The following is a 25,382-nucleotide window of genomic DNA, read 5'->3' as shown; positions in this document are numbered from 1 at the left end:
GGTTTTTCTTTTTTTTTTTTGCCAGTCTTGGGCCTTGGACTCTGGGCCTGAGCACTGTCCCTGGCTTCTTTTTGCTCAAGGCTAGCACTCTGCCACTTGAGCCACAGCGCCACTTCTGGCCGTTTTCTATATATGCGATGCTGGGAAATCAAACCTAGAACTTCATGTTTATAAGGCAAACACTCTTGCCACTAGGCCATATTCCCACCCCTGGTTTGTCTCTTTATATTCCTTACCTTTATTCTGAAAAAGTTTCCTATTTCATAAGAGTTTATAAGTGTTATATTGGCTGTCATCAAATGCATGTATTTTTTAATCTATTTGTCCATCCATTTAATACCTTGGGCTATAGTTTATAGTGGTATAGAACTTGAACTCAGGGCCTTAGGTTTGCTAGACAGATGCTCTACCACTTGATCCATATCCTAGCTTAGTCTTAATTTGGTCAGAAAGTTTATCTTTGCTTTTATAGCATCTGAATTACTCAACTTAGTGTCATTAATTCATCAGATTTATTTTTTTATTTTTTGCCAGTCCTCGGGCTTAAACTCAAGGCCTGAGCACTGTCTATGCGCTTCTTTTGCTCAGGGCTAGCACTCTGCCACTTGAGCCACAGTGCCACATCCCACTTTTTCTGTGTATGTGGTTACTGAGGAATTGAACCTAGGGCTTTGTGCATACTAAGCAAGCACTCTACCAGTAAGCCACATTCCCAGCCCATCATCAGATTTTTATGTGTGGAAGTGGCACTGTGGCTCAAGTGGTAGAGCACTAGCTTTGAGCTGAAGAGCTCAGGGACAGCGCCCAGGCCCTGAGTTCAAGCCCCACGACTAACAAAAATCTATAAATTAGGAAAAAAAAAAAACCCAGATTTTTATGTGTGTTTTTGTGTGAGTGGGTGTGACAATAGGGCTTGAACTGAGGGTCTGAGTGCTGTCCCTGAGCTCTTTTGCTCAAAGCTAGTGCTCCACCATTTTGAGCCACAGGCACCACTTCCAGTTTTTGAGTAGTTAATTGGCACGAGTCTCATAGACTTTCAAGCCTGGGCTGGTTCTGAATCATGATCCTCAGGTCTCAGCCTCCTGAGTAGCTAGGATTACAGGCAAGAACCACCAATGCCCTGCATAAATGTTTTTAACAGTGATTTCATTTCTTATTTCCATCTTCTTCCTGTCTTCACATAGTCTTCTCTGTGTGTTTATCTTGGTCCAACCCTTGGATGGTCCTTAACACCTCCATTTTAACTTACCTTTTTAAAAAATCTTATTCTCCAGGGCTGGGGATATGGCCTAGTGGCAAGAGAGCTTGCCTCGTATACATGAGGCCCTGGGTTCGATTCCCCAGCACCACATATACAGAAAACAGCCAGAAGTGGCACTGTGGCTCAAGTGGCAGAGTGCTAGCCTTGAGCAAAAAGGAAGCCAGGGACAGTGCTCAGGCCCTGAGTCCAAGGCCCAGGACTGGCCAAAAAAAAAAATCTTATCTCCAAATAGTCACATTTTGAGTTACACGGATTTTGGGGCGTACACAATTAAGCCCACAACACAGGTTAATATTCAGTGAATATGAGTTTACTTATTTTTTCTTTTTATGGTGCTAGTCCCGGGGTCAGGGCCTGAGCACTATCTCTGGCTTCTTTTTTTTGTTCAAGGCTAGCACTCTACCACTTGAGCCACAACGCCACTTCTAATTTTTCTGTTTATGTGGTGCTGAGGAATCTTGAACCCAGGGCTTCACATATACAAGACAAGTACTCTGCCACATTCCCAGTCCTGTTTATTTAGTTTTCTATCAGTCTGGGGAATTTACCTCAAGGCCTTACACCTCTTAGGCAAGCACTTTAATACTTGAGCCATGCCCACAGCCATTTTAGGAGAAGGAACAATGCTCTTTCAAATTGGTGCTTTCCGATTTTCTTCATTCCCAGAGAATCACTGCCGAAATGCACCACTGAAAGGTTTTTCAAAATGTTGTCTTTTAAGAAATAACTTAAAACTACTTTAATACTGTCATGGTCTCTAAACTATCTAATATGATGTAGAAAATGGTTCCAAGTGACATTAAGTCAACCATCCCCTAAAGACCTTAGCTTGCTGTGCTGCTGTGATCATAAAGGCCATATAGTATTGGGTAACTAGATATTACCTGGGCCAGACACATCACATAATAAAATGTTCCATCTTTTCCCTTTAAAAAAGCATCTTTGAAATCTGAAACCAATTCCCCCAATTAAGAGACCAGTGGTGGGGATGGGAATATAGCATAGTGGTAGAGTGCTTGCCTCGTATACATGAAGCCCTGGGTTCGATTCCTCAGCACCACATATACAGAAAAGTGGTGCTGTAGCTCAAGTGGTAGAGTGCTAGCCTTGAGCAAAAAGAAGCCAGGGACACTGCTCAGGCCCAGAGTTCAAGCCCCAGGACTGGCAAAAAAAAAAAAAAAAAAAAAAAAAGACCAGTGGTTAGGAGTGGGGATATAACTCAGTGGTATAGTGCTTGCCGAGCATACCCAAGGTCATGTTAGCACTGCAACAAAAACAAAACAAAAACAAAGGTTGTAGGTGACTCATTTTGTGCATCAGAAAACTAAAATCCCGAAGGATTAAAATGATTTGTTTAGAGACAATGACATAGTTTAACTGGTAGATCCAGGCACCAGAGATCCTAAATCCCAATCTAATGCTCTTAACTACTATTTTGAAAACCATTAACTCTTTTTAGTCTTCAGGATTTTTATCCAATATATAGCTTGGATCAGTACAACTTCCAAAAATAAATAAAGCTATAAAAATATCTAAAGGACAACAAATGAGATTTAAAGGATAAAGGATACATTCTTTTTTATTTGTACCCCAAACTTATTCCAAGAAGGCTTACAAAGATGTAGGTATAGACAGATAGATTAAAACAAAAATGATAAGGAAAATAAAGGCAGGAAAGGAGGATGGAATCAAGAATGTGACTAGTCACAAAATACATAATTACTTCCTGGAGGAGAGCCCCAAATTGAGCTCCTAGTGGTATAGCATTAGTATAAGGAGGAAAATAGTCAGATGAATATTTAATATTCAGGAAAATCACAACTGGGTCCAGAGAAAATTTCTTCCCTGCATCATTACATAGGACATTATCAACTACGATAAAACAGTTTATATAATGTCAAGTTCATGAAGATTCACATAGATTATCAAAGTGGAAATCCATGAATTTCTTTTGTTTTGGTTTGGGTTTTGTCAGTTCTGGGGCTTGAACTCAGGGTCTAGGTGCTGTCCCTGAGCCTCTTTGTGCTGCTCTGCCACTTGAACCACAGCACCACTCTGGTTTTTGAGTGGTTAATTGGAGATAAGAGTCTCATAGGGACTTTTCTGCCCGAGCTGGCTTTGAACTGTGATCCTCAGATCTCAGGCTCCTGAGTAGCTAGGATTATAGGCGTCAGCCACTGGCACACAAGCTATGAATTTCTTTTAAGTGAAAAAAAAAATTCTGCAGAGGCTAAAAAAATGCCATTTATATTCAGTAAAAGCCTGGCTTAATCCAGAGACAGACGAAATAGAATTACACAAGATGCTCCTAAACTTTTTTTGAGTGGGCTGGTCCAGGGGCTTGAACTCAGAGCTTTGGGTTCTTTCTACTCAAGGCTAGTGCTCTACCACTTGAGCTACAACTTCAATTTTGCTTTGGTTTTTACATTTTTTTGTTGGTGCTGGTGGTGGTTAACTGAAGTGGATGGAGAGTCTTACAGACTTTTCTGCCTGGGCTGGATTCGAACCATAACCTCAGATCTCAGCCTCCTGAGTTGCTAATATTACAGACATGGCCAACAGGGCCTGACTCTCCACTCTTTGTGGCCTGAAAAGAGATCAGATATAACTAAAGAATGATAGGGTATCACCCTGTGCCATTGGTTCATGCCTGTAATCCTAGCTACTCGGGGGGCTGTGATGGTGAGAATCTTAATTCAAAGCCAGCTGAGACAGAAAAGCCAATGAGATTCTTTATCTCCAATTGACAAGCAAGATGCCAAAGTGGAGCTTCAGCTCAAAAGGTAAGAGTCCCAGCTTTGAGGCAAAAAGGTAGGAGACAGGGGGCTGGGAATATGGCCTAGTGGCAAGAGTGCTTGCCTCCTACACATGAAGCTCTCAGTTCGATTCCCCAGCACCACATATATGGAAAACGGCCAGAAGGGGTGCTGTGGCTCAGGTGGCAGAGTGCTAGCCTTGAGCGGGAAGAGGCCAGGGACGGTGCTCAGGCCCTGAGTCCAAGGCCCAGGACTGGCAAAAAAAAAAAAAAAAAAGGTAGGAGACAGCACCAAAGCCCTAAATTTAAACCCTAGTACTGACATGTGCACACATGTGCACACAGGCACACACACAAATGACAGCACTGAAGTATATTCTCCCATCAAATATCAGAACAAAAATGGGATTTTTGACGTTATTAATTCAAAATTATAAAGATCAGAAATGTACATAAATATCCAGATTGTTTTACTTACAAAAGAATAAGGTTTTTTTTTGGGGGGGGGGCAGTCCTAGGGCTTGAACTCATGGTCTGGGTGCTGTCCTTGAGCTTCTTTTGCTCAAGGCTAGCACTCTACCACTTGAGCCAGAGTGCCACTTCTGGTTTTTTCTTTTTATGTGATGCTGAGGAATCAAACCCAGAGATTCATGCATTCTAGGCAAGCACTCTACCGCTAAGCCACATGCTCAACCCAAGAATAAGGTTCTTTAACTACATCTTCATCCTTAAATCTTAATGTTAATGTGATTTTGAATCCCTTGATTTGCCTATCAAAATCTGAATCCTGGGGCTGGGGATATAGCCTAGTGGCAAGAGTGCCTGCCTCGGATACACGAGGCCCTAGGTTCGATTCCCCAGCACCACATATACAGAAAACGGCCAGAAGCGGCGCTGTGGCTCAAGTGGCAGAGTGCTAGCCTTGAGCGGGAAGAAGCCAGGGACAGTGCTCAGGCCCTGAGTCCAAGGCCCAGGACTGGCCAAAAAAAAAAAAAAAAAAAAAAAAAAATCTGAATCCTGGGTTGTCTAGGGGAAATGGTCCATTTAATCCTATGTCTATCCATTTTGTTAGTATTAGGGTTTGAACTCAGGGCATCCTATTTGCTCAGCTGGTGCTTTGCCACTTAAGGCATGCCTCCACCCCTGCTCTTTGCTGCTTATTTTGGAGATGAAGTCCCATAGGCTTAGCTTTGAACTGTGATCCTTCAGATCTCAGCCTCCTGAGTAGCTAGGATTATAAATATGAACCACAATCCTGTCTTTTGAGGTTTTGTTTTGGAAAATATTTGGATAGCTGTTCCAGTTACCCCAGAGAAAAAAACATTTAACCTACCCAAGTTTCAGTTTCTTCCTTATATTAAGCTACTGGATTAGTTTTCTAATTTTTAAAAATTAAATTTATTGATGACTGACCTCAAACCCCCAGATGTTTCTTAGCTGCATATTCATAACTCTCAGTTTTTGATATTGTCAAAAATATTCTCAATGTTTCTGACTAGTTGATTAAACAAGAAGCACCTTAATTGCCCATGAAGTGTCATTACTGCCCAAGAAAAGAAATATAGCAAGCTAGGTGCCAAAGGCTCACAACTGTAATCCTAGCTAACTCAGAAGACTGAGATCTGAGGATCATTATTCAAAGCCATCCCAGGCAGGAAAATCTGTGAGACTCTTTATTTCCAATTAATTACCAAAAAGCAAGAAGTGGAACATCAGCCTTGAGTGAAAAAGCTAAGGGACAGTGCCCAGGCCCTGAGTTCAAGCCCTAGTACCAGAACACACACACACACACACACAAAAAAAAAAAGGAAAAGAAAAGAAACCTGGCAGAGAAACAAGGAGAGGAAAAGGCAAAAGAAGCCTTTGGTTGTCAATTTAAGGGTAAGAGTACTAGAGAAGTGAAGCAAAGTCACCATGCTGGTCAGAGATGAATTGAAAAGGGGAAAGGACTAGGATCAGTTGTGACTGCCAATGGTAGGATGCTAAGATAAACAATAAGAAGCTACAGAATGAAAACTGGATCATCAAGATGATCATACTGAATTGACAGTGAAGAGTCTCAGGTTTCCAGCTAGGCCCCAATCTACAGTAGAGAGGAAATGGAGTGGACCAGGAAGGATTCCAGATCACAGTCAAAGTCCTGGAAGGGCATCAACTCCAATGGACTGGGCTGAGTAACTTGTGACTCCACGACAAAGTTCACTGGCTGCTTCTGTAGGAGCTCTGGGTCAAAGGCCACACCCCTAAAGAAAGGGTGGACCTGGAAGTGGTGTAGATAGCGCAGTCGGTGGAGGGGGTTCTGGCATAAGAGCTGAAGGGAAATAACGTACAATGGATATTTAAACAAAGAAAATGACAAGGGAGAGAGAAGTTCATGGAGCTGTGGATAGCAGCAAAAAAAAAAAAAAAAAAAAAAAAAACACAAAAAAACTCAATTAAAGTAAGATTTGTGGGCTGGGATATGGCCTAGTGGCAAGAGTGCCTGCCTCATATACATGAGGCCCTGGGTTCGATTCCCCAGCACCACATATACAGAAAATGGCCAGAAGTGGCACTGTGGCTCAAGTGGCAGAGTGCTAGCCTTGAGCAAAAAGAAGCCAGGGACAGTGCTCAGGCCCTGAGTCCAAGCCCCAGGACTGACCCAAAAAAATAAATAAATAAATAAATAAAAATAAAATAAAATAAATAAATAATAAATAAAGTAAGTAAGATTTGTAAAACAAAGAGAAACTGAGGCTGATTTGAGGCACAAGTTGGGCACAAAGGATCTGTGTTTGTATATTTTCAGATGGCAAAAGTACAATCAGTGTTGGTATTCTTTATTTGGAAGCAGATCTATCTTTTTAGATGAGGAAGGCATTTGGGATACCAGAAATTCAGAAATTAAATCTAAAGTGCTGCTGAGAGGAAAAATAGCTGCTCAAGTTGAAGCATACTCCTTCCCCTCCAAAAAAAAAAAAAATCAGTCAGACGAATAAGGAAATATCACTTCAATGACAAGGGAGAGAGAGGGAGAAAGAAAGAGGATAGTTTGGTAGTCAAGAAGAAAAGTAGTGCTCATCCTTACCTCATGGAGCAGGAGTGAGAGCTCCTGGTTAAGAGAAGCTGGAATCTCAGAGTCAGAGTGGGTCACACGTGCCAACATGGCCACATGATCTCTCTCTGCTGCCACTGGGAACTGAATGGAAGATATAGATGATAAAGCCTCTCTAAGGTCTTCCTTCTTCCCAACAGAGAGCAAAGCTCTCTTCTCTGACCAACAGTACTACCATTCTCTCACCTTCCCAGTTGCCAGAGAGAAAAGTAAGATACCCAAGGACCACCAATCAGCAGCATGGTTGTAAGGCCCACCACTCAGCACCTCTGGGGCTAAGGATTTGAAAGACACTTGTTATTGACATCCTTTGACTATATCCTCCATTCCAATGTCTATCCACCAGCTCTTAGCCACTCTCACCCATGTACTGAAGAGTGCCACAAATAGTATAGGCTCGGGTTCCCTGGGACAGGTGGCGGGACAGACCAAAGTCTGTTAGTTTCAGATGGCCTATAAAAGAAGATAAAGGTGACAGTACCTCTCGGTTCCACGCCTTAGTCGTTATTTTTTTTTTCCCCTAATGGAGGTAATTCTCATTCTGGGCTAGTGAAGGAAAGAACCTTACCTCGTTCATCCAGAAGAATATTCTCCATCTGAAAGATCACCAGTAAGAAATTATTCTTCCTCTTTTTTTTCTTTTACCCATGTATACCCACCAAATGGAGAAGGTACCTTACTCAGTATTTATTACGTACTTGGGAGGGCTCTGACTCAAATCATTAGCCTCCACAAGTGACCCCCAAGATCAATAGTTCTCAACTCCCCACCTACCTCCTTGGATTTGTTAGAACTTACTGAGGCCCCTCCTCAGACTAAGGAAAAAACACTTAGCCCTACCTTCACATCTCGATGGATAATGCCCAAGTCATGGAGATAGCCTGTGAATAACAGCAAGCAAGAGGTGCACTGAAGCTCTCTTGTCAACTACTTTACTTGGTAACCTCTACCCCATTACGATTCATATTCTGTGACTTCTAGAGTATCAATTCCCTTCTCTCCTCCCACAACTTAATTTCTCCCCTCTGGTAGAGGTACCACTGTTTCACTTACACAACACTAGGACCAGTTCAGCTGCAAAGAGACGGACAGAGGCCTCAGGAAAGCAGCCAACAGCAGACCACAGGGAGTACAGATCTGTGCTGCAGTACCTACACACTGCAAAGGACCAGAAGTCTAGGTAATGCCTGGGCTTCAAGGCATCATAGGGCCTCCTCTCCAAACTGATGCCCACTTGCTATTCCCTCTCCCTTTGGGATAGGGAGGTATAATGAGAAAGGGAACAGCCCAAAGAGATAAGCTTGGGTGGGGAGAATGCAGATTGAGCCTGGGGATAAGAAGAGGCCAATCACTCACTAATGAAGAGATGCCGCTTCCCCTGCCAGCTGTCCCCCAAGCTGTGGACAAAAGGATGGTTGATCTGCCGCTAGGGACAAAGAAAACAAGTGGTTAGGAAAGAATAGGGTTATTGAGCATTAAGGTAGCCTAGACATGAGGTATGACCTAGTTGTGCAGAAAATGAACTGCTGCTTCACCTCTGAGTTCATGGAGAATCATTAATCGGGACTGACTGCCTGGCAATCCTGTAACCAGCACAAGAGACACGGATTTCCCTGGCAGGAATATCTGTGTTGAGAGCTAATAGCTAATTTCCCAGGGTTTACTTTGGTATTAAACTAAGGTTGACAACAGCAGGTAGAATCAGGAAAAGGAGGAAAACTGAATAAAGGTGCTTTACCCTCCTGTAATTTCTTCCCACCATGTTTCCTGGTATTCTCTGGTGCATACCTGGATGCTAACCTCCTCTTTGCACTGCCTCAGTGTATTCCTCTGTAGGACTTTTATCTTGGGTACCACCTATAAAAGGAGAGAAAACTCACAGAGAATAGTGGTGTTGAATTTATTTCTCCTAATCTCTCTGGAATTAGGTTGGAAGTGGGAACTAGAATATTGTGGAAGAATACCCAAGCCCCTACCTTCACAGCAAATACAGCTTTCTGGGAAGAATCTAGCACTTTCAGGACAATTCCAAAAGAGCCTTTAGCCACAAGACCCAAAATCTGTACAGAGAAATGGACAACAGGGCATTTGAGCCCGGTTTTCTTTATCTTTCCCAGTAGACCCCTCTCAGGGATTCCAGTGACCTACCTTCAGCTGCTGCTGCCCTCTAATGGGCCTCATGGGAAATTCCGGCAGAAAGAGGTTGATGAACTGAGGCACTGGCCACTCAGAGAGAGGCTTCTCTATTAGTAATGGGGCTGGCTGTAGGGGCTTCAGGGGCAGGCATTGATGCCTCAGTGGTTCACATAATTCTTCCAGATCTGACCTGATGATTCCCACACCAGACCAGAGGTTCTTCCAGCCTCGGGCCCAGGGACCCTGGATGTTGCCACTCTGCTGAGAAGCAAAGGAGCCATGCTAAACCTGCCAAATTCTGCATACATTAACAGGCATTCCTCTCCCTCAAGTCTCAACCCCTAAAAGTACATTCTGAACACAGGCCAAATTCCCATACTCCTGGCTTTGTAGTAGAATTAGTTTACCTAGACATAATTCAAAGCCTTTAGGAAAATAATTATTGGGCATTTTCTTCATGATCAATCAAAGACCCAACCTAAGCCTATGCCTCAATCAAGGCTACAGTGCTTTCACATTGTAGCCTCTCTGCCCCACTCCCAGGCTGGGTATCAGTAACATGCCTCTAACCAGGTACTTCCTGGGCCTGAGGCCCATACATCCATCACTTTTCCATTACAGGCCACCAGAGCCCCACAGCCTACCTTGTGAGGAACAGCCACCTGGGTCTGTTGCCCCTGTCGACAGCTCATTGCTCCCATCCCCAGCCTCTGCCTTCTCTCCTTCTGTTAAATCTGCTGTCCCAGTTACATAAGCAATTCCTCCCCTGATGCTGAATTACACATGAGCCCGCCTCTTTGGACATGCAGACTCATTGGCTCTGGGCTAGTAGCAAGACAGAGGAGAAAGAGGCCACCCTCATCACAGTGGCAGCTACGGGGAGTGAAAAACACAGGTTGAACACATGTACTCAACATAATTTTAAAAAGAAAGAAAAACCAAGCCAGCATCAAATTTAAAATATTTTTTTTCCTCTTTAAATCTTATTTTTTTTTTGGCCATTCCCAAGGCATACCCCAGGGGGAAGAGTAGGGCACTCATGGCCAGCCCTGGCTCCTACTATCATCCTCCCAAGTCAACATATAGATTCCCCCTGAACACTCATACCATTATCATACAAGGCAGTGGAGTAAGACAGAGATCAAGTCCCCTCCCCTCAGCTTCCTGGCACATGGGGAGAGCAGTTACACTTAGAAATATATATATATGTATATATATTTTTATATATATGTGTCTTTTTATAAAAATTTATCGCACTTAATCAGAATTATCCCCCCACCCTTTCAGTTGACCTGAACAGAACTGGAACCCAGCCCCTGGGCTCATTCTCTGGTCTGGTTCTTATGTTGCCTCTCTGGCCCCAGGTGTGACTCACATCAGATGGAACTCAGTATTACTGTCTACACACCCTTCAGGGAACAAACCACCTTCTAAAGAACAGTGCCTGTCTCCATAGTACCCCATGGGTTCCAAACCCCCACAAGTCCATCCCACAAGTCCCTGGAGCGTGAGCCAGAGTCAGATCTCAGATCTTGTACTGCAGCCACTTGATTGACAGATCACTTGCGCCTGCCAAAGATGGACTTCTTCCCGAGGTTCTTGTCACCCACACTTAAACCGATGAGGAGTCGAGCTTTCTCTTCTTCCTGCTGTTGCATATTCACGTCTGATTTAGCTTCCTGCTTTCCCCGGATATCAGACCCTGTTGCAGGCTTCAGCCTTAGCTTTTCTTTGATTACCTGGCAAGTTGGAGAGGATCAAAAGGTAAAATATTAGTGTAACAAGCAGAATTAATTCAAAGTGAATGACTTCAACTAATATTTATTAAACTTCAAGACACAATGACAAAATGTGTTCTGCTTTCAAGAAGCTAACAGTCTAATTAGAACCCATTCTAAATTAGAAGCTATAGCAGATTTTATTTCCCTAAAATTAATGGTAGTTAGCAACAGTCAATCGTCCCCTTACACAGCAGTAATATACCCTAGAACAAAACATACTGGAGTAGATCTTGCTTATTAGCTCCTAATCAGACAGACAGCTATGAGTCCTGATGGAATACCTGGGCAACCAGAGCTTTTCTGCTGTCTCTTTTGACAGCCATGGCAAAGTCTAGCCATGTCCATGTGTTGTTGTGGTATTCCAGACAAGGCAGCACCAGGTTAAGGTCACCCCAATCCACACTGTTCTTCTCACCCTGTAAGTGAAGAAGAGGGAAGAAAAGAGAAAACAAAATACATCAGTGCTATTTTGAGTCTAAGCCAGTAAATGAGTTTAAGTCCTAAGTAGGAACTTAACATACAGGTTTGATAGCCCCTTAACTTAGTCTGGTAATGATGCTGACTCTTGTGGAAGGAACAGCAGATTGATAACTCATGACTCAGCTTTACAAGGAGCTGGCTATCTGTCTATAATCTCTGATGGTCTAACCTGGTTCCTTTCCCACCCTGTTCTAGGAAGTACTGGGGAGATACACACCTTATAGCTGACACACAGTGGAACCTGTGGAATCTTTATGTAAATGAAGGAGTTGTTCATAGCAGCTCGCTCTTTCATCTTGTCAATATCATCCACAGGGTGCTAAAAAAGCAAGAAAAGAGTATGAGGGCTTAACACCATCAGAAGAAGAAACAAAGGACCCTAAATATTGACCTCTCCTTTCAGCCCTGCAGAAGTCTCAAAGGATACAGACTCAAGAGAAACTCTCACAATTCTCCTTTTAAAAAACAAAAAGGCAGGGAATATGGCCTAGTGGCAAGAGTGCTTGCCTCATATACATGAAGCCCTGGGCTCGATTCTCAGCACCACATATATAGAAGATCGGCCAGAAGTGGCGCTATGGCTCAAGAGGCAGAGTACTAGCTTTGAGCAAAAAGAAGCCAGGGACAGTGCTCAGGCCCTGAGTCCAAGCCCCAGGACTGGCCAAAAAAAAAAAAAAAGGCAGGGCTGGGAATGTGGCTAGCAGTAGAGTGCTTGCCTAACAGGCACAAAGCCCTGGGTTTGATTCCTCAGCACATAAACAGAAAAGGCAGGAAGTGGTGCTGTAGCTCAAGTGCTACAGTGCTAGCCTTAGGCAAAAGCTTAGGCACAGCACACAGGCTCTGAGTTCAAGCCCTAGGACTGGCAAAAAATAAAGGCATTCACCAATTGTCCATGCCTATAATCTAGGAGGCTAAGATCCTGAGGACTGTGGTTTCAAGCCAGCTAGAACAGAAAAGCCCAAGAGATTCCATTCCATCTCCAAAACAACCAGAAAAAAGCTGTGCTAGAGGCATGGCTCAACTGATAAGGTACCAGCCAAGTAGCAAGAGTAAGAACCTAAGTTCAAGCCTCTATATTGGCAAAAACAAATCAAAACAATACAAAAACCCAGCAACCACAAGGCCACTGAAGTATATATTTTATTTCACTCATCTTTTTTTTTCTTTCTTTTTTTTTGTGGTACGAGGGATTTAAAACCCCCAGGGTCCTGGGATTGCTAGGCAGGTGATCTATTGTTTGACCCTTCTCTAGCCCCTTGCCCCCCTTTCTGAGACAAGGTCTTACTATGCAGCACAAGGTGACCTCAAACTCATACCTGGGATTAGTTATGCCACTACACTTGGATTCTTTTTTTTTTTTTTTTTTTTTAAATCATCAGGGTCATGTGTGATACCTCAGGTGATTTCCGAAATGACCTTCTGACCCCAGAACTTCGAGTTAAGCCCTGTGCCACACCCTTCCCAGGGCCCAGTGGTACTGCATCATCTGTTGCTATTAGCTGCCGAGGCTTCACCACTGGTATTCCTATAGAAAAGCAAACATACTGTCATTTTCTATCTGAAGCCGCAGTTGTCTTGAGCTGCCACCCTTTATTTCTGGCACTCTACCATAAATGGTCTTACCAGTTGTCACTAGTTTTGATTTATCCTCTTCATCACCAACTTCATCATCTTCCACACTTCGGCCAGGAAAGAAAAAGCCCATCATTCTATGGAAAAACTGGTGTGTCAGCTGGATGGTGAGAGGCACTACATTTACCTACAGGGTGACAGGGTTGAAGAAGTACTTAAGTTCAGACATGATCACTCAGTTTCCTTCCCCTAAATAACATGGCACACACTGATAGCTCTGGCATGCCCTCCAATCCTTGGTTCTCAAGGGACTGTTTACTAACCTCAAAGTGTTCCTTAACAGAGATACCCCCAACAGGGGGTCGGACTTTGCTGAAGAGGCGCAGGGCTAGCTGTCGCCCAGACTGGCAGGAGCTCTGGGGGCGCAAGACTACCTGTAGGATGGAGTGAAACAGCCAGATTGAATGTCCTCCAGAAATATCAATCTACTAATCAACCCATGAATTAGCCCACAAATCTAGAGGAGAGGAAGGACAATGGTCTTCCTAAACCAAGCAAGCCTTCACCATCTCCAATCACATTATTTTTTGTAGTAGGTTCATGTGTAAGGATCCTTATAAATGCCCTCTGCTGAGAAGTATGAGCAGGCTAGGAATGGGGAAATAAGACTTTCTATATAGCTAGGTTATAAAGAAGGCTTGTCCAGCACATACAAGGCTAAATTCAATCCTAGCCCCAAAGAAAGGAAGTTTAAAAAATTTAAATAAGACTTACCTTATAGACAGCATTAGGAAGGAGGTTGTTCATAGTGAACCAGCCCAACTCCAGAAGATGTTCTGCTGTATCATCAGACTTATTCACCTATAAAGACAGATTTTGCCACCGTCCACTTATGCTTTTCTCAGGAGCTTATGAGATAACAGCTACATATCCTGTTTGTTTTCAGGTTCTCCTGGCATGTAGTCTAAAGCTTTGATATCTCTTTTAGTCCCATACAATCAATATAACCTGTAATTCAGTGTTTTTCCTGGTCACTAAATGCTAATAGTAATTTGTAGTTATTCCAACATTAAAAAAATGTTCTCTTGAGGTAAGAACTGGTGAGTCTCATAGGTAATCCTGGCTACTCAAGGGGCTGAAATCTGAGGATCCTTGTTCAAAGCCAGCCCAAGTAGGAATGTCCAAGACAATCTTATCTGCAATTAACCACCAAAAACTTGAGCAGTGGCTCAAGTGGCAGAGTGCCAGCCTTGAGTGAAAAAGCTACAAGACCAGGCCAAGTTCAAGCCCTAATACCAAAACATACACAAAAAATGTTCTCATTCATTTCCAAACATCCCTTGTGAAAGAAGCAATGAATGATGTCCCTTTTCCCCATATCAGTACCTATTTTCAGGAAAGTATCCCTTCCCCACACTTCTAAGGATAGTCATCTTCAAACTCATCTACATCTGTATCATTTTTTTTTTATTATAAGCTGAGGTATCTAAGGGAGCTCTGCTTATGTTTCTGATCCTGATCATCCTTAATGATCATACAAGTTGGCCTCTCGGGGCTGGGAATGTGGTTTAGTGGTAGAGTGCTTGCCTAGCATACATGAAGCCCTGGGTTCAATTCCTCAGCACCACATAAGCAGAAAAAGCTGGAAGTGGTGCTGTGGCTCAAGAGGCAGAGTGCTAGCCTTGAGCAAAAAGAAGCCAGGGACAGTGCTCAGGCCCTGAGTTCAAGCCCCAGGACTGGCAAAAAAAAAAAAAAAAAAAAAGGCCTCTGTTTATGAGTTAGATTCTAGGGATAGGTCGATGCCTCAGCACAATTTTCTTTGTGTGAGTGACTGTACATTCCAGATACCTTACTGTACAGGAACCTCTGCAGCTCTAGTTCAGCAATTCCCAACTGTCCATCTTCCTCTGTCAGGCGCCAACGTGCCTGAGCAAAGTAAAACTCAGTGCGGCGGACCACACTCACATCTTCTTGCTGCTTTCGCAGCTCCATCTTGTTGGCCCGCTGTAACTGGAAATCCTTAAAACACCTGTAAATAGATATGAGCGCCAAACCCAATAAGGAAAACAGCATTTAAAATGGAGATAGAGCTGGACACTGGTGGTTCACAGCTGTAATCCTAGTCAGGAGGCTGAAATCTGAGAGTCACAATTCAAAGCCAGTCGGGGCAAGAAAGTTTGTGAGACTCTTATCTCCAATTAACCACCAGAAAATTGGAAGCAGTTCTGTGGCTCAAGTGGTAGAGTGCTAGCCTTGAGCAAAGGAGTTCAGGGACACTAAGTTCAAGCCCCATGACCAACAACAAAATGGAGGTAGACAGTATACCTAGAGATGAACCTATTCTAAGTTAGCTAGTCATAAACCTATTCTAGGGCTGGGAATATGGCCTAGTGGCAAGTATGCTTGCCTCGTATACATAAAGCCCTGGGTTCAATTCCCCAGGACCACATATATAGAAAATGGCCAGAAGTGGCACTGTGGCTCAAGTGGCAGAGTGCTAGCCTATAGCAAAAAGAAGCCAGGGATAGTGGTCAGGCCCTGAGTCCAAGGCCCAGGACTGGCAAAACAAACAAACAAACAAACAAAACCCACCTATTCAACATTAACTAGTTCCTACATTTTTTTAAGCTTGGATTTATTTTGTTTTTGACACCTTGGGTTATAGGAACACAAATTCCATCTTTTTTTTTTTTTTTGGCCAGTCCTGGGGCTTGGACTCAGGGCCTGAGCACTGTCCCTGGCTTCTTCTTGCTCAAGGCTAGCACTCTACCACTTGAGCCACAGCGCCACTTCTGGCCATTTTCTGTATATGTGGTGCTGGGGAATTGAACCCAGGGCCTCATGTATACGAGGAAAGCACTCTTGCCACTAGGCCATATCCCCAGCCCCACAAATTCCATCTTTTAGCTCTGTAGCTTCTTAATAAAGTAGCCTGTTACTTGTAGTGAAACCCCTGATTATATCAGCAATCTCATTTTTTTTCTTCAGTACCAGTCCTGAGACTTGAACCCAGGGCCTGGGTGCTGCCCTTGAGCTTCTTTTGCACTCTACCACTTGAGCCACATCTCCATTTCTGGCTTTAATTGGAGATAAATCTCATGGACTTTTCAGCCCAGGCTGGCTATGAACAGCAAGCCTCAGATCTCAGCCTCCTGAATAGCTAGGATTACAGGCTTGAGCTAGCAGTGCCCAGCTCTAACTTCAAGTTATTTTCGTCTAGATACACGGTGTCAAGACCACATTAGTAGACTTCCCAACAATCCATTCTTTTCTTACAGTAGTCTCTCTCAAAAGAAGTACAATACTGGAGATACTGAGGAAGGACTCTCCTGCTGTTGCCCTCTTTGGCCAAATCTAGCAAGGCTCATTCAAGAAGAGATACCAGAATCTACCCATATAATGGCCTTTGGTAATTCACATTATAGTTAGACTATCAGAACATGGGCAAGAAAGAAAAAACAGGGCTGGGAATATGGCCTAGAGGCAAGTGTGCTTGCCTCGTATACATGAAGCCCTGGGTTCAATTCCTCAGCACCACATATATAGAAAATGGCCAGAAGTGGCACTATGGCTCAAGTGGCAGTGCTAGCCTTGAGCAAAAAGAAGCCAGGGACAGTGCTCAGGCCCTGAGTCCAAGGCCCAGGACTGGCAAAAAAAAAAAAAAAGAAAGAAAAAAACACTTACAGCTGGGTCAATGGAAAAGGGCAAAGACTGCTGGAGTACCTGATGAGAATATTAAGCTCTTCACTTTCTAGCTGTAGATTGGCTTTCTCCTGGTTTAGCTGCAACTGAAGCTTCTGATTCAGATCAAGGAGGTTCTCATTCTTGCTGTCATCCTGCAAAGACTAGGAAACCAGGAAATAAGAAACTAAGAAGAGAGATCCTCTGGCCTAGGAGCTTTCTGTGTTCTCAGACAACCTGAGGTGAATACCTTCATGATAGAATACATCTGTTTCTCTAGGTGCCGAATCTGAGCCACGTGCTGCCGCACAGCCTCCTGCAGATGCAAAATGCTGCTGCGCTGCTCCTCGGGATTGCTAGAGATCTCGAGCTGGAATCTAACCCGCTGCTTCTTTTCACTGTGCTCCTAAAGGAATTAAGAAGGGAAATGGATTTGATCTTTTTGTTTTGTGTGGTGCTAAGATAAAGCCCAAGGCTTCACGCATGCTATGCACGTGTTTTACCACTGAGCTACAATAAAACTAAATAAAGAACAAGTGGAGATCATTTCCGAAAGCTAGCCATTATCATTAGTAGCAAGAAGACTGGAGGTCAGAGAAGATTTGACAATGTGGGTTTCATAAGCAGGGCCCACTGGATGAAGATGGAGACAGGAAAGGGATGTACTTATTTTTTAAGAATTTACTTATTATTATAAAGGTGACATACAGAGGGGTTATATTTCCTTCCACACAGTATCATCTGTTCCCTCATTCTCTCTAGATACTGGTTTTGGAGTTTTTTGTCAGTGGTGGGGCTTGAACTCAAGGCCTGGATGCTGTCCATGAGCCTCACTGTGCTCAAGGCTAGTGCTCTACCACTTGAGCCACAGCGCCACTTCCAGTTTTTGGGTGGTTAATTGGAGGTAAGTCTCTCTCACGGGGACTTTTCTGCCTGGACTGGCTTCAAACCACAATCCTCAGATCTCAGCCTCCTGAGTAGCTAGGATTACAGGCGTGAGCCACTGGCACCCAGCTTCTAGTTACTGTTTTTAAAGATGTTTAGATGACTGACTGGAGAATCATCTATGAAAAAAAAAAATAAGTCAAGCAAACAAGCTCTACAGTCTCACGCAGATCTTTCCTAGATAAGTGGAATTTCAAATGCTACTGCTAATACCACAAAGCGCTTTTTCAATGTGAAGCACGGGTTTTCTTATTGGATCCCAAATAAAGCACAAGGTTTGGAGGTTCCTTTGAGGAGAGCTAGCATCTTACAAGGGCACATGCTCACCTTCCGTTTGGGTTCTACATGGAGCAGCAGGTTGTTGACAATGTCCAGGATCATGGCATACTGAGCAGGGTTGGTGGAAATTTCCAACTCATGATGAATAAGAGTGAAGGTATCCACAGCCCCTAGGGTAATTGTTAGCAGCTAAATAAGAAGCTCAAGTTTCTCCCCAAATATTGGTTCCATCTCCCAACCCAAGCCACATTTAGAACTACTTCTGTTAGTCAACCCTAGAAAAAGGGAATAAGAGATCCTTAAGAAACATGTATGCCCATTCAGACTCATAGGTTGTTCTCTCAAAGACGAACTTACAAAAGTTTGAGAACAATGTGAAGTATTAGTGTCAGCACATAACAGCATTCTTAATAATTCCAGACTTAACCCACTAAGGAAATAACTACTTTCACAAACTATCTAGATCTCTCCTAAAAGCTTTTCAAGCCCTGAATACCTTCCTGCTTCTTGAGGAGATCTTCCTTTTCCTGGTTCTCATGAACCTCAGGTGGCTTAATCTGAGTTGCTAGTTCAGGATCAATGTCATGGCTGTAACTAATATAGTACATTCGACAATTACAACGTGAAATGATCCGCTGCACTTGCTGGGCTTGCTGGGCTTCAGCTGGCTGATTCCAATCTAGGAAGTAGAAAAGAGGTGGGAGAAAGACATTCTTAATAAGACAGCATCCCAGCTATGTATAATGTCTGGGAAATTGCTTTCACTCCAACCTAGCACAAAGTGGACCTACTCCAGCATAATATTAAGAATGGGGGGGGGTGCGAGTAATAGTTCACACCTGTAATTCTAGCAACTTGGGAGGTAGAAATGGAGAAGATCTAGTCTGAGGTCAAGCTAAGCAAAAAGTTAACAAGGCCCCGCCCCGCCCCCGCCGGCCCGGTGGTGGAGGCCCCGCGCGGCGACCCTCGGAACCCCTGCGGTAGATCATGGAGCTGCGAGCGGCCCGGAGCCTGGGGTCCGCGGCCTGCGGCCTGCGCGCGGCCCTGGCGCCCGCCGCGCGCTGCCCGCCGCGGCCGCCAGGGCCGAGGACGGACGCCGTCCAGACGCTGCGCACGGGGCCCGCTCTGCTGTCGGTGCGTAAATTCACAGAGAAACATGAATGGATAATCACAGAAAATGGAACTGGAACTGTCGGAATCAGCAATTTTGCACAGGAAGCTTTGGGAGATGTTGTTTACTGTAGTCTGCCTGAAGTTGGGACAAAATTGAAAAAGCAAGATGAGTTTGGTGCTTTGGAAAGTGTGAAAGCTGCCAGTGAACTCTACTCTCCTGTGTCAGGAGAAGTAACTGCAGTTAATGAAGTGCTTGCAGAAAATCCAGGACTTGTCAATAAATCTTGTTATGAAGACGGTTGGCTGATAAAGATGACACTGAGTAATCCTTCAGAACTAGATGAACTACTGAGTGAAGAAGCATATGAGAAATACATAAAATCTATTGAGGAGTGAAAATGGAACCCTGAATAAATTAGAGTGAAGTAACTTACTGCAGCATAGTTGTCTAAATTAGTGGTGGATGAAAATTTTAACATTTTGCAGCAATTCAACACTTTCTGGTAGGAAAAGCAACGACTCAACACTGCTATGAGAGAAATACCCTTCACTTTCCAATGATTGCAGACAAACATCATATGTTTTGTATTTTTACAATAATGAGTTTTAGACTAAACTCTAGGATTTGGTATTCAGAATATGTTGCCCAGGGTAAAAATCTATAATTATGTATCTCAAGGATAATACTGTTATCATACATCCTGTTGTAACTTTAAGTCCACCTCTGGATTTGGAATGACCCAATGACCTTGCCATTTGAAGTAACTGGGAGTGGAGGAAAGTGCTTGTTGGACAACCTCAGATGAAGAATTCTAGCTCCATTTTATAATGCACTGCATTTGCTGGTGCTATTTTTATACAATGAAGCAACAGGTTTGCAGAAAGTAAGAAAATAAATAAAATATTAAACCTCTTAAATCATGTTAAAAAAAAAAGTTAACAAGACTTCCATCTTGACAATAAGTTGGGTGTGGTAATGTGTCTGTAATCCTGGCTACATGGAAAGTATAGACAAGAGGGTCACGATCCCTATCCATTGCTGGGCCCAGGCAAAAATGAAGACCCTTTCCAAAAAGTAACCGAAGGAAAAAGGATTGAGTATTCAGCTAAAAAGATAGAGTATCATCCTAGTAAGAGGCCCTAGTAAGTAAGAGACCCTGAGTCCAAACCCTAGTACTGCTAAAAAACAAAAAAAACTAAAGGGTAAATTAGTCAGTCAGGCTAAAGCTAGGCACTGATAATGGCTGAGAATCAGCCTGGGCAGGAAAATCCATCCAATTAACTACTAAAATTCCAGAAGTGGAGGAGCAGCTCAAGCAATAGAGCACTACCCTTGGGCTAGCTCAGAGCTGGACACTGGTGGTTCACACCTGTAATCCTAGCTACTCAGGAGGCTGAGATCTGAGAATCTCAGTTCAGAGCCAGCAAGGTAGGAAAGTCTATGAGACTCTTATCTCCAGTTAACCACCAGAAAGCCACAAGTGGCGCTGTAGCATTAGCCTTGAGCAAAATGAATCTCAGGGACAGCACCCAGGCCTTTATAATTCAAGCCCCAGGACTGGCAAAAAAGAAGAAAAAAAAAGGTTAGCATTTAGGACCTGAGTTCAAGCTCCAAAACTGGCCAAAAAAAAGAAACCAAAAAACTAACAAATAGGCTTGGTATATATCTAAGAAGAAAAGTACTTGTCTAGTATGTGCAAGGCCCTTAGATCAATCCCCAGCACCTCAAGGGAGGAAAAAAATAAAAAGCACAGAGGGCTGGGAATATGGCCTAGTGGCAAGAGTGCTTGACTTGTATGCATGAAGCCCTGGGTTCGATTCCTCAGCACCACATATGTAGAAAAACGCCAGAAGTGGCGCTGTGGCTCAAGTGGCAGAGTGCTAGCCTTGAGCAAAAAAGAAGCCAGGGACAGTGCTCAGGCCCTGAGTTCAAGCTCCAGGACTGGCAAAAAAAAAAAAAAAAAGAAAAGCAAGGAATAGGTAAGTAAATGAGGCCCTTTTCAAATATATATCTACTCCAAATCATGTGGAGGGGAGAGAGCTGACCTGTGGTTGTGGTAACCATGCCTCCCACTGCCTGTCCGCTCTCCATCAGCTCTTGCACTGAGTCCAGATTACGCTGTCGGTGCTCCTCAATATTCTTGACCTAAAGACAAGAGATGCAGGCATCTTTGACTTTTAGGAAAACAGTGCCTTATCTTGCCCAATCAGATCACAGATCTCCATGTTTCAGAGTCATGTGCCATGGGACGATGCTTCAATGACAAACTGCATATATGATGGTAGTCCCATAAGACTCTCATCATCTACTGATAACAGAACCATCTTGGTAAATCTTGTAAAACTACTGTGCAATATTTTTTTTCTTATTTATTGTCAAAGTCATGTACAGAGAGGTGACAGTTTCATACGTTAGGCCTTAGGTACATTTCTTGTAGTGTGTTACCTCCTCCCTCATTCCCCTCTCTCCCCTACCCCCTACTCTGCGATATTTACAGAGCCAAAACTGCCTACCAACACATTTCTCAGAGTGTATCCTCACTGTTAAGAAACTCATGACTAGCTCACACTTGTAATCCTAGCTACTCAGGAGTCTGAGCTCTGAAGATCATAGTTCAATGCCAGCCTTGGCAGGAAAGGGCACAAGACTCTTATCTCTCTCTCTTTTTCTTTTAGAACTTTTAATTTTTTTTTTCTTTTTGTTGCCAGTCCTGGGCCTTGGACTCAGGGCCTGAGCACTGTCCCTGGCTTCTTTTTGCTCAAGGCTAGCACTTGGCCACTTGAGCCAGAGCGCCACTTCTGGCCATTTTCTATACATGTGATGCTGGGGAATTGAACCCAAGGCTTCATGTATACAAGGCAAGCACTTTTGCCAATAGCCCATATTCCAGCCCTAAGACTCTTATCTCTAAGTAACCACCAAAAACTGAAAATGGGGCTGGGGATATAGCCTAGTGGCAAGAGTGCCTGCCTCGGATACACGAGGCCCTAGGTTCGATTCCCCAGCACCACATATACAGAAAACGGCCAGAAGCGGCGCTGTAGCTCAAGTGGCAGAGTGCTAGCCTTGAGCGGGAAGAAGCCAGGGACAGTGCTCAGGCCCTGAGTCCAAGGCCCAGGACTGGCCAAAAAAAAAAAAAAACTGAAAATGGAGGGCTGGTAATGTGGCTTAGTGGTAGAGTGCTTGCCTACCATGCATGAAGGCCTGGGTTCGATTCCTCAGCACCACATAAACAGAAAAAGCTGGAGGTGGTGCTGTATGGCTCAAGAGGGAGAATGCTAGCCTTGAGCAAAAAGAAGCCAGGGACAGTACTCAGGCCCAAAGTCAAAGCCCCAGGACTAGCCAAAAAATAAAATTCTGAATAACTTTCCCACCCATCTTGCATCTTCTTGTGTTTCCATATAGAAAATAATTCTGACCCTGTTGTCTTGGGGGAAGGAGAATGAGTTCTTTTTTTATTCTCTGCCAAGCTAAATGAAGTCAGATCAAGTAATAGAGTGAAAGACATGAAAAGATCATACCAGTAAGTGCAGGTTTCAGAATGGCAAATCAGCCAATTCACAAAAAGTTACATAGGAAAGGCAAGAACTAAAAGTCTGTCTGATGCATGCTAAGGACATGCCATTCTACTGCTATAGCCTCACACAAAAAAGGGGGGGAGGATATCAGCTATTAAAAAGATGGGATGCATAAAAGAAGCATACCATAGAAGACACCATATAATACATTCTACAAACTTCTGCATGGGCAGTAATTTTATTTTTCATGTGTGTGGTGGTAAAGATTGAATCCAGGACCTTATGCATGCTAAGCTGGACACTGGCGGCTCACACCTGTAATCCTACCTACTCAGGAGGCTAAGATCTGAGGATTGCAATTCGAAGCCAGTCCAGGCAGGAAAGGCGCAAAACTCTTATCTCCACTCAACTACCAAAAAAGCCAGAAGTGGAACTGTGGTTCAAGTGGTAGAGTGCTAGCTTTGAGCAAAAGAAGCTCAGGGATAGAGCCCAGGACCCAAGTTCCACCCCCAGGGCAGGCATAAAACAGTGAAACAGTCCCAATCCATTTTATTCTAATGCTTCCCAGTATCATGAGATCAAAAACTATATATTATGTGCTCACAGCACAGAGAGAACTACCAACATTCAATATGTAATTAAAGCAACACATACTATTAGTAAGTCTTCCAGCTGTTCTGGTAGAAGGAGTAACTATAGAAAAGTAGGGATTTAACAAGTCTCCCAAGTTCTGCTAACCTCTAGCCAGAGTTGTCGGCCGTCCTGCTCCGTAGGGCTGCTTTCAGTGGTAGCGAAGTATTGCATGCCATCTAAGAGGCAAGTCCATGATGTCTTTTGCTTCAATGTATCACCATACCAAGCTGGATGGTGTTGGCACTGCAGTAGCTGGGCTTTGGCAGCTGACACAATGACACAACCTTCTGTCTCTGCTCCTCGAAGAACCATCTATGCAAGATATAGAAACAGAGTTAAGCCACCAATGAAGATGAGAAGCCTAATGAAAGTACATTATCAATTGTGGCAGCTGGTTCTAATTCTGGTTTACTGAATAAATTTCACTGGCTTTTGGACATGGAAATGATTATGTAACTGTGGGAATGTAAATATTTTTGGTGCTCTATCCACCCATTCTTTAGAGGAGGAGCACTTGGAGTGGTGGCTCACATCTATTAACCCAGTACTCAAGAAATCTGAGGGCTAGGAATATGGCCTAGTGGCAAGAGTGCTTGCCTCATATACATGAAGCCCTGGGTTCGATTCCCCAGCACCACATATATAGAAAATGGTCAGAAGTGGCGCTGTGGCTCAAGTGGCAGAGTGCTAGTTTTGAGCAAAAAAGAAGCCAGGGACAGTGCTCAGGCCCTGAGACCAAGGCCCAGGACTGGCCAAAAAAAAGAAATCTGAGATAAGCTTCAGCTACATAGCAGAACCTTATGTCAAAAAAGGGAGGAGGATGGGCTGGGGATATAGCCTAGTGGCAAGAGTGCCTGCCTCGGATACACGAGGCCCTAGGTTCGATTCCCCAGCACCACATATACAGAAAAAACGGCCAGAAGTGGCGCTGTGGCTCACGTGGCAGAGTGCTAGCCTTGAGCGGGAAGAAGCCAGGGACAGTGCTCAGGCCCTGAGTCCAAGGCCCAGGACTGGCCAAAAAAAAAAAAAAAGGGAGGAGGGTTAGGCACTGGTAGCTCACACCAGTTATCCTAGCTACTCAGGAAGCTGAAATCTGAGGATCACAATTTAAAGCCAGCCTCGGCAGGAAAGTTTGTGAGACTCTTATATCCACTAAAACCACACACACACACACACACACACACACACACACACACACACACACACACACACACGAAGTGAAGCAGTGGCTTAAGTGGTAGAGCACTAGCCTTGAGTGAAAGGTTAATTAAGGACAGCTCCTAGGCCTTGAATTCGAGCCCCAGGACTGGCATTAAAAAAAAAAGAGGGAGCCAGGCACTGGTGGCTCACATCTGTAATCCTATTCAGGGGGCTGAGATCTGAGGATCACAGTTCAAAGCCAACCTGGGTAGGAAAGTCTGTGAGACTCTTATCTCCAATTACTCACCAGAAAACCCAGAGCTGTGGCTCTAAGTGGTAGAGCTCAGGGACAGCACCCAGGCCCAGAGTTTAAGTCCCACAACCGGGGATGGGGGGTAGGGGTGGGGGGGAGACCGAACAGAAAGGAGAGGGGGTAGGTAGGATAAGTAATATGATAATGATTTACCAATACCGGGGTACTCTGTAAAAAGGTACCTGGCAGTTGACCAGCTCAATAAGGCAGTTTCGGTTGTATATGTCATCCGTCTGGCAGGCAGCAATGCCACACAATTGATCACTCATACCCGACTCCTCCTCTGTGAATACCACAAACCTATCTGTCTCTTCAATCAGCTTCTGTAACATGTAAGCACCTATGGAAGAAACAGGACATGAGAAAGGTCACAGTTTGAAAGTGAAAGGAGGGCTGAGAATATGGCTTAGTGGTAGAGTGCTTGCCTAGCATGCATGAAGCCCTGGGTTCCATTCCTCAGCACCACATAAACAGAAAAAGCCGGAAGTGGCGCTGTGGCTCAAGAGGTAGAGTGCTAGCCTTGAGCAAAAAGAAGCCAGGGACAGTGCTCAGGCCCTGAGTCCCAAGCCCCAGAACTGGCAAAAAAAAAAAAAAGAAATGTACTCACTGCCTTACGTATGAAACTGTAAACTCTCTGTACTTCATGTTGACAATAAATAAACAAACAATTTTTTAAAAGA

The 25,382-nt window shown here is 43.9% G+C and overlaps 3 protein-coding genes across 3 annotated transcripts in view; 1 reads left to right on the top strand and 2 right to left on the bottom strand.

Annotated features, from left to right (window-relative positions):
- Nucleotides 1-5,836: 5,836 nt before the first annotated feature.
- Rskr (ribosomal protein S6 kinase related) lies at nucleotides 5,837-10,068 on the bottom strand. Its single transcript, XM_048364928.1, has 12 exons — nucleotides 9,891-10,068; nucleotides 9,259-9,507; nucleotides 9,087-9,170; nucleotides 8,899-8,967; nucleotides 8,467-8,536; nucleotides 8,164-8,268; nucleotides 7,951-7,991; nucleotides 7,679-7,706; nucleotides 7,474-7,563; nucleotides 7,297-7,385; nucleotides 7,084-7,194; nucleotides 5,837-6,327 (listed from the first exon to the last, which is right to left on the bottom strand). Exons 1-12 carry the CDS (start codon nucleotides 9,945-9,947, stop codon nucleotides 6,100-6,102), a joined length of 1,221 nt encoding a protein of 406 aa, XP_048220885.1. The 5' UTR covers nucleotides 9,948-10,068; the 3' UTR covers nucleotides 5,837-6,099.
- A 127-nt stretch (nucleotides 10,069-10,195) lies between these two features.
- Nucleotides 10,196-25,382, bottom strand: part of Kiaa0100 (KIAA0100 ortholog) — a 36,203-nt gene continuing 21,016 nt past the window's right edge. Inside the window, exons 25-39 of the mRNA XM_048364925.1 lie at nucleotides 24,885-25,042; nucleotides 23,355-23,561; nucleotides 21,144-21,243; nucleotides 18,481-18,663; nucleotides 18,033-18,154; nucleotides 17,011-17,166; nucleotides 16,803-16,924; nucleotides 14,928-15,108; nucleotides 13,854-13,940; nucleotides 13,403-13,513; nucleotides 13,131-13,266; nucleotides 12,902-13,032; nucleotides 11,725-11,826; nucleotides 11,309-11,443; nucleotides 10,196-10,985 (exon numbers count right to left, since the gene is read on the bottom strand). Of these exons, the coding sequence (XP_048220882.1) occupies nucleotides 10,806-10,985; nucleotides 11,309-11,443; nucleotides 11,725-11,826; nucleotides 12,902-13,032; nucleotides 13,131-13,266; nucleotides 13,403-13,513; nucleotides 13,854-13,940; nucleotides 14,928-15,108; nucleotides 16,803-16,924; nucleotides 17,011-17,166; nucleotides 18,033-18,154; nucleotides 18,481-18,663; nucleotides 21,144-21,243; nucleotides 23,355-23,561; nucleotides 24,885-25,042 (2,111 nt within the window). The 3' untranslated portion in view covers nucleotides 10,196-10,805. The remainder of the gene's footprint in view (nucleotides 10,986-11,308; nucleotides 11,444-11,724; nucleotides 11,827-12,901; nucleotides 13,033-13,130; nucleotides 13,267-13,402; nucleotides 13,514-13,853; nucleotides 13,941-14,927; nucleotides 15,109-16,802; nucleotides 16,925-17,010; nucleotides 17,167-18,032; nucleotides 18,155-18,480; nucleotides 18,664-21,143; nucleotides 21,244-23,354; nucleotides 23,562-24,884; nucleotides 25,043-25,382) is intronic.
- Nucleotides 18,972-19,658, top strand: LOC125365103 (glycine cleavage system H protein, mitochondrial-like). Its single transcript, XM_048364929.1, has one exon. The coding sequence runs from the start codon at nucleotides 18,972-18,974 to the stop codon at nucleotides 19,491-19,493; it is 522 nt and encodes a 173-aa protein (XP_048220886.1). The 3' UTR covers nucleotides 19,494-19,658.

The sequence above is a fragment of the Perognathus longimembris genome, chromosome 17, assembly GCF_023159225.1.
Source record: "Perognathus longimembris pacificus isolate PPM17 chromosome 17, ASM2315922v1, whole genome shotgun sequence".
In the NCBI taxonomy this organism is placed as follows: Eukaryota; Metazoa; Chordata; class Mammalia; order Rodentia; family Heteromyidae; genus Perognathus; species Perognathus longimembris.
Note: the sequence above shows the minus strand (reverse complement) of the source record. Positions and strands in the feature narration are given on the sequence as shown.